This window comes from Solanum stenotomum, chromosome 10, assembly GCF_019186545.1.
Source record: "Solanum stenotomum isolate F172 chromosome 10, ASM1918654v1, whole genome shotgun sequence".
NCBI lineage: Eukaryota > Viridiplantae > Streptophyta > Magnoliopsida > Solanales > Solanaceae > Solanum > Solanum stenotomum.
Window position 1 is genome coordinate 33,613,797 of NC_064291.1, and position 8,376 is coordinate 33,622,172.

An 8,376-nucleotide genomic window follows, 5' to 3' on the forward strand; every position below is an offset into this window, starting at 1 on the left:
AAATAAATTGAGACAGAGAGTATATAAATACGTTATTATTTTTTTGGACAGAGTAAAAACAAAAATAAATTATACAAAAAGGGACAGAAAGTACTTAATAATCTGAGGAAGTAGAGTAATAATTAAAAAGTCAAAATTATTTTGCGTTTCTGAGTAGTCCACCAAATAAATGCACTAATGTACTGCAGCTGCAAAGAGAGCAGCAAACTTAGGTCCACAATGCAATCCATTATTGCTATACACAGAGGGGCAGTGCTAAGGCCACCTCAAAGTGTGTGCCAAAAATCTTACAGACAGTATAGTCCATACTCAGCATCAGTGGTCCCAAAAACCAATATTACAGTACTCTACTAAGTGCTACCTCTTCCAATTTCATCATGGTAAAAAGTGAAATATTTTTACATTCACACTAGACCTATGTAGTGGAAAAAGTAGACTGGACCACTATTGCATGCATCATCTTACTACAACTACCTACAATAATAATATTATAATGGCACTACATTTTTTTACACAATCTCAAGAAATCTACTCTCATGTTATTTTCAGCCACTATTCTGGGATATGACCTCTCCAAACTTCAGGAAAAGTTGGGCATCTGAAGTGCTCATGGATGAACAATTCACTAGATGGGGTGTCTTGAGGTTGACATACTCATCCATGTAACAAGGTACCTTAGCAGATGGAAGTAATGCAAGTGAGAGGGTTGGATTTGGCTGTTTCATTTCAGCGACAGGTATTAGGCTTTCAAGTACTCTTGCCACCTCATGCATTGTTGGTCTCTCAGCAGGCTGTCTTTTGGAACATAGAAGGGCAAGCTGAAAAACCTTCTTCACATCTGCAAGATCTTTGCATGTGCCTGTGATCTCAGGATCCACTGTTTCCATTACAGCATTGTTTGCTGCCTTAGTTAGAATCTGTAACATATGCAGAACTGTTAAGATCAATTGAATCTTTATATAATTATATGAAGATATATCATACCACAAGTTCATAATTAACTAAATTACAAGAGCATACCATATGGTGTAGATTAGATTCATTATCTACAGCTTTCCTTCCAGTGAGCAATTCCAATAGAACAATTCCATAGCTGTAAACATCAGACTTCTCTGTCAAGCGAGAAGTGCGAGCATACTCTGGATCAATGTAACCAATGGTTCCCATAATGTATGTGGACGTATAGGTCTTTGATATGCATAAGCTTTTGGCAATGCCAAAATCAGTCAGATGAGCCTCAAAGTCTTTGTCCAACAAGATATTTGATGATTTAACATCACGGTGGATAATTCGAGGGCTACAATCATGGTGAAGATATGCAAGCCCTTGAGCTGATCCCAATGCAATTCGAAGGCGAGTGACCCAATCAAGCTTTTTCTTCTTTGTTGTAGGACCTGCAAAAAAGATATAAGAGGGATTATTACGAAATGCTTAAAACACAAGTTCAATGAACCAAATCACCTAAACCATTTTGGATTTACTAACCATGAAGCAAATCCCAAAGGCTACCATTTTCCATGTAGTCATAGAAAAGAAGATGGCCAGATGGAGAAAGAGAATATCCTTGGAGGCAGACAAGATTACGATGCTTAATACTCCCAACTGTCTCAAGTTCAGTCTCAAATTCCTTCAAGTATTGCGGGTTGTGAGAGTACAATTTCTTGATAGCTACAGGCTTGCAATTTTTCAAAACACATTTATATACAGTACTTGATGCTCCACAACCAATTATATACTTCTCACTCAAATTCTCAGTCATCCTCATAATGTCCTCGTAAACATGAAGTGCCATGTTCATATGAAGGATCACAAGCTTTGGAGATGAGTAATAAACTGTTCATCAAAAACGTTAAATAATCAATACATGGCAACTTCAATTTACTCTGATGACTGTCCTTAAGACATGAACGTCTCCAAACACTATCCAACTGTCCAGAAAACATTGTACCTGGTTTATCAATAGATCCTTCCATGAAAGGTGCAGGATTCTGTGGCCGGCATGCTGCTACTAGTATCATCAGAAGAATCACCAAGCCACCCAGAGCAATACCAAGTATAGCAGCTTTAGAAATTGAAACTGCAATTGTCCAATGAATTCATCTTTTTTCATTAGACAACTGTTAAAATATTTATGCACTTAAGGGGTCGTTTGGTAGAGTGTATAAAAATAATACCCAATAGAGTGTATTAGTAATGCAAGCATTAGTAATGCATGTATTAATTATACTTGTATTAGTTATGCATATATTATTTCTTATGCATTGTATAAAAATATTTATTTACAAAAGTATCCTTCACAATTACGGTGAAAAAGATGTAAAAGTACTTTTGAGGGGTAATTGGGTCTTTAACCATATTAATGCATGTATTAAATCCTTTGCATTACTAATACCTAGAAATCCATGGTATTAGTAATACACTCCTCAATACACAATAGAGTGTATAACTAATGTTTGCGTTAGTTATACATAGCATGAAAAAATTCATCAAACAAGGGGATTACTAATACATGTAATGCATTATTTTTACTAATACACTCTACCAAACAACCCCTTAATGTACTGATGATGGGGATAAAACTAATGCAGTTTCATTTGACAGCTAAGGCATCTTTTCGTCAATGTAACTCCAGCAAATGAATATTATTTCATGTTAATTTAATATGTGCACACATCCAAGTGTTACAATCAAGGATTACTAACACATGTAATTAATGCATGCATTATTTTTACTAATACACTCTACCAAACGACCCCTTAATGTACTGAGGATGGGGATAAAACTAATGCAGTTTCATTTGACAGCTAAGGCATCTTTACATCAATGTAACTCCAGCAAATGAATATTATTTCATGTTAATTTAATATGTGCACACATCCAAGTGTTGCAATCAAGGATTGTGAACAGAGGAAACCGTGATCGTGCACCCTACTACCAGACTAACACAGAATTAAGTTTGCTCAACCAAGGGATAATTCCTCATTAATCAATATCTGTCCATCGCGCTTAATAAATGTTGCAAGTGTCCAAAGTGAAATGAAATTTCAAGAATGCAATAGAATAAAGGTCAAATGATGGTTACAGTTTGATCATACCTCGCTCTGCTGGATGAGATGCATGACAAGGAGAAGTGAGCCAATACCCACACAGATCTGGATTTCCTATGAAGCTTTATTGGAAACATAGCAAAAGGAAAACATTAGAAGCAAAGAATTAAAAACAAACCAATAAGTGCTTGTGACTTGTGTGAACTTGGCACATGACGAGGAAGATCAATGAATGGAATCTTGATCGCTCCACTTACCTGTCTGGTGAAAATCTAGAGAAATTATTGCCTGTTGGAATATTCCCTCCCAGATTATTGTACGAGACATTTCTGCCAAAAAACGGTTGATTAGATTTACAAAACATTTGTACTGGTGTAATACTACTAGCTTGAAAACTCACAGGACATTTAGACTGAGACAACTGGCTAAGGACATCACATCGCCTGATAAATTGTTGTTTTCCAGTTTCCTGTTCATTATTTTGTAGAATAAGGCCTCAAGGAAAAGAAGAAGATAGAGAAATGATGTCATATGAGCCCCGTACAATAATGCAATATAAAGCAAAACTGAGACAACACCAAAGTAATGAACATATGTAGCCAGATCATATAAACCAATCGCAACACAACCACTTCATCTCTACTTTCTTGAAAATGGCATCCAAAATAATTTAAAATCTACTTTCCCAGTTTAGAAGTTCATACTTATTCACTGTACAGATTATTACCAATGGCTAAGAGGATGAGAGTCTCGGAGTAAATCTAAAGTACTTACAGCAAGTACAGATTTGGAAGCTGACCAAGTTCCTGAGGCAAGGGACCAGAGAGGTGATTGCTTGACAGATCACTACAATTAAGAGTGCGGTCAAAAAGCTGAAAATCAAGCAAACCATAAATTTGAAGTAACTGAATTTAGCAAGGTTCCATACATCTCCATGATGCTCCTTAAATTGCCAAATTCAGCTGGCAAGTTTCCATTTATTTCGTTCTTGCTTAAATTCCTACAGCATTGACAAAAGGAATGTAAGTACAACAGATATATGATGATAACATAACAACCTGACGGTTATGCTCACAGTTTAAGAAGATGTTCCAAATCACCGAGGGACAAAGGTATAGGACCACTGATCCTGTTGTTTGATAAGTCCCTAAGCCAAAAAATGTTGAAGAGTTCTTAAACTGTCAAAACATGCTTTTCCCGCAACCATAATTGCAATGAGAGAAATGAAAGTGGATGAGAAAGTTTGCACTTACAGTGTATCTACATTCCCAATACGAGAAAGCTCAATTGGAATTGGGCCTTTGAGGTTGTTGGAGGAGAGATTACTTAAGCAATTAACAAAAAAAAGTGACAGTCAATGCTCAGAGTATGCAGAATAAGCAATTGAAATTCACATAACTAGATGATGCAGAGGCTCTAAATAAACTAGTTAATAATTAAAAAAATTATATGACACACATAGCTGAAAGCTCTCGACAATAGAAATGATTCTTCATGCAAGGATAAGCCAGTAACGTTTTGAGAGCAAGATAAATAAAATGAAGTCTGTGCAATAATACAACGTTGGTAAAATTTAAATATAAAATTGGCACAGTAAGTTTACAATCTTCCTTAACAGCACGAATGGGTAGAATGATAACTAGATAACCTTGCACATATTTCTCTAAAAGAAAAATTCAAAAAGTAAGAACTTACAGATAGGTCATACTTTCCAGCTTTTGAAAAGCAGGTGGAATTGTACCATTCAATTTGTTTCCATGAACGTTGCTGCAACCAAATTAGGTGTCAATAACTCCCAAACAAGCATGATCGTACATAATTGAAACACATCGGACATGAAAAACACTCACAGACTATTCAAATTGGTACATGAGCTAAGATTGGAAGGTATGGGCCCATCAAGGTGGTTGTTTGCAACATTTCTGAAACATACCACAGAAGTAAATAAATAATGATGTTAACAAGTCCAAAGTGAAGATGAAGAGAAACAGGATTTACAAGTCAAACAACTCCGTCAGCTTTCCAAGTTCTGGTGGTATGCATCCAGTAAGTTGGTTATCATTCAATTCTCTGCAAATTACCATCTTTGAGCCTTGAGGTTGAGGAAAGCTCTTAAAAAAAATTCTCAAAACAGCTTTGTATCAATCAAATCAGTGGTTGCCTAAAAGCTCACTAATCAAACAAATGCTTGCATTCATTTAAAAGGGTTTGAACAGGAAGAACAAAACAAAGCCAACAAAAAATTATTAATAGAAAGCATTCATACAAGTAGTGAAGCTTTGTCATATTTCCCAGCTCTGGAGGAATGGAACCAGATAGCTTGTTCCCATGTAGATACCTGCAATACAATGCGAACTTACAGTAATTGATCCAGTACACAATTTAGGAAGCACAAAATGATCCAAATTGCTTTTAAATTAAAACTTATAGTACTAACAATTTTTCTGTGTAAGTCAAATTCCCAAGAATTGAAGGAATTGTTCCACTCAACATATTGCAGCTCAAGTCCCTGTCAATAAAAGGGTCAGAAAAACTTAAATAACAAATGCATTTTTTGGTTTCCAAGAAATATCGTTCATGATTCAATAGCATTGGATTGAGATAACAAGACACAAAACACTCACAAAACTGCAAGAGCTTGCATCAATCCAATGACATAAGGGATCTGCCCTGAAAGGCGATTACCTTGCAAAGACCTGGAATGATGAAAGTACACTTCAAACTTATAACCATATAATGAATGGCTTTGTGATAAAGAGAAGCAGCATAAACTTACAAGGTCGCTACTTGCAGGAAACCAATGTTGAAAGGAATCTCTCCAGTCAAGTCATTATAAGACAAATCTCTGACAGCACAAAACAAGGTGTTATGCCAACCAAACATTTAGAAAATAGTCCAACTTCATTCATTTGTTATAGATACTTACAGAACCTGGAAAGCAGTACAGTTGCCAATATTTTGAGGAATGGAACCAGTCAAACTATTGTTCCGAACATCACTGCACAAAACAATGAACGATGGTTAATGTCATCACCAAAAGGAGCTATAGTAAGATCTGAAGAGCATAAAGATTACAAACTTACAAGTACCACAGGCCGGTGAGCTGACACATATCAGGAGAAAGTGATCCACCCAAGTTGTTGCCACGCAGTCCCCTATACAATAAAAACATACAACAGATATGATCATCCATATACAAAATGGTAGTCTCCTAAGGTATTCTAGAAACCAAGAGAAGAGGAGCACTGAATTAAAACACTCACAAATACTGCAGGACTTCATTCCAGTATATCAGCCTAGGAATTTCTCCACTTAACCTATTTTGAGCCAGGTCCCTGGAGGAAGTTCTTGGATTAAATTGAAATTATTCATAATCTACCAATATCATGACAAAGCAGAAAAGAATATACTTACAAGACCTTCAAGTTGGGGATCTGTGACAATGTAGATGGAATTGGTCCAATCAACTGATTGTTCTTTATAATCCTAAGTTGAATAAGACAAGCATGATCAATTGACAATCTTGGAAAGCAAATGATACAACACCTAGAAGAAGAAGAGTATCAAAACTTACAGATATTCCAGTTGCTTAAGTTTTGATATGGAAAACGGAATATCACCATAAAGCTCATTGAAGGATAGGTCCCTAAGGGAAAAAAATGGTTACTTATTTTCCAAATAATAACACAAGAATCAGAAGCATTTTATACTTACAAGTTTTTCAGTGCTGAACAGTCACCAATCTCATCTGGTATCTGGCCAGAAAGGCGATTTCCCCTTACATCACTACGAAAAATAAATAAATTAACAAACATAATCTATATGTACACTAAGTCAAAAGAACAAACAAAAAGGGAAAATGTGGGATAATGGGAGAAGATATTACATAGATATAAGGCCTTTGAGCTGTCCAATTGCAGGAGACAACTCCCCATCAAGATTTAAACTCGAAAGATTACTACAAGATAATGTCAAAAGATTACAGCTTTATACTAAAGAATCCCAAATGATAATAATGTAACAAGAGTGTTTTTTGAGTTATGGCTTACAGTTGAACAACATTGAAGGTGACATTATCACAGGTAACACCTCTCCAGGCACAGTAATCAGATGAAGGAGAATCAGTCCAGTCATACAACACATTCTCCACGTCCCTAATTGACTTCTTAATCTCCAACAATGCAGAACCTATTTTCCAATTATTATTATAATAATGAGACAAAAAAATAAACCTTTTAACAAATAACAACTACAAAACGTGGGATTAATCAAAAACACCATTTAAAAATGATTAAAAAAAGGACACTTTGTCTTTTCAACATTTAAACAAAACATTAAACTAGAACAGAAGAAGCAGAATGCTCTACTACTCTACTCTACTCACTCACCATCATCAGACACCACAGAACCAAAGCTGAAGAAAATCAAGAACCCCAAAAGAAGAAGAACCTCAAAGAAAAGATTACATCTTTGAAGTAAAAATGATGCCATGGTAGTTTCTCTGAGACTCAAGTCTCTGTCAAAACTCAAAACCTCAAGTGTTTACACTAACTCAGCTCCTTTGAATTGAAAAACCAGTTCTTGGACTTACCGACATTGAAATTGAAATTAGAGAGAGCAACAGAATAATTTCACTGAGGAATTGTGATTAAATGTGAAGTGGAAGAGAGTTTTGGGGTTGTGGGGTTTTAGCAGAGGAAGCATAGTGTTCCATCACATCCTTGTGGCAGATAGGCCTCACACTAATACATACAATGGGTATTCAGTTTCCTCACAATGTAAAAAGAGAAAAGAGAGAGAGAGAATTATTTGAGAAGATAAAAGTTAAAAGAGCTTGTGCCAAGAAGGGGGGTCTGCAACCGCAAAAATCAGACCTGCAACATTACAGCTATATGGGACAGTAACAGTAGTAGTGTACTTACTCTTTCTCTCTCATTATCTCTCTCTATACACTTGCTTTTCAATTACTAGTGCCCCTTTTATTGCTAGTCCATACACATGTATTTTCATTTGTGTGATAACAGAGTGCCTTCTCTGGCTTCATTTCATCATAAGTCACTGTCTGTGCAAGCCTAAAGGGGTAATCCTTTCTCAAGTTTGACAGCGACTACGCCAACTGAGCATTGGCGGAATCAAAAATGTCACGAAGGATGTTCGGGTGTTATAAGCTTATTTTCTTAAAATGTGAAAAATAGATGAGTCAGAAATTTTACAAAGGATGTTTAGGTGCTAAAGTGAGTATGTTCTTCTTGAAAAGTGGAAAAAAAAATGCTACAAGTGAGACTAAAACACATGAACATATTTTTTTGTGATTCAAACACACGAAGCA

At 35.8% G+C, this 8,376-nt stretch overlaps 1 protein-coding gene across 1 annotated transcript; it reads right to left on the reverse strand.

Annotated features, from left to right (window-relative positions):
- Positions 1-353: 353 nt before the first annotated feature.
- LOC125841232 (LRR receptor-like serine/threonine-protein kinase ERECTA) lies at positions 354-8,059 on the reverse strand. The gene is made up of 27 exons (XM_049520314.1): positions 7,436-8,059; positions 7,097-7,235; positions 6,934-7,005; positions 6,762-6,833; positions 6,622-6,693; positions 6,462-6,533; positions 6,311-6,382; positions 6,131-6,202; positions 5,974-6,045; positions 5,824-5,892; positions 5,672-5,743; positions 5,485-5,556; positions 5,314-5,385; positions 5,046-5,117; positions 4,898-4,969; positions 4,743-4,814; positions 4,301-4,372; positions 4,123-4,194; positions 3,976-4,047; positions 3,822-3,893; positions 3,448-3,516; positions 3,305-3,376; positions 3,096-3,169; positions 1,949-2,077; positions 1,486-1,833; positions 1,021-1,394; positions 354-917 (listed from the first exon to the last, which is right to left on the reverse strand). The coding sequence occupies exons 1-27, from the start codon at positions 7,536-7,538 to the stop codon at positions 546-548; spliced, it is 2,973 nt and encodes a 990-aa protein (XP_049376271.1). The 5' UTR covers positions 7,539-8,059; the 3' UTR covers positions 354-545.
- Positions 8,060-8,376: the final 317 nt, after the last annotated feature.

Excerpts from the sequence above, each read along its gene's own strand:
- LOC125841232 (XM_049520314.1), bottom strand. The coding sequence starts at position 7,538 with ATGGCATCATTTTTACTTCAAAGATGTAATCTTTTCTTTGAGGTTCTT. Across the intron at positions 6,383-6,461 it reads ATCCCCAACTTGAAGGTCTT|GGACCTGGCTCAAAATAGGT; the intron begins GTAAGTATATTC and ends AACTTCCTCCAG. Across the intron at positions 5,118-5,313 it reads ATGACAAAGCTTCACTACTT|AGAATTGAATGATAACCAAC; the intron begins GTATGAATGCTT and ends GGTAATTTGCAG.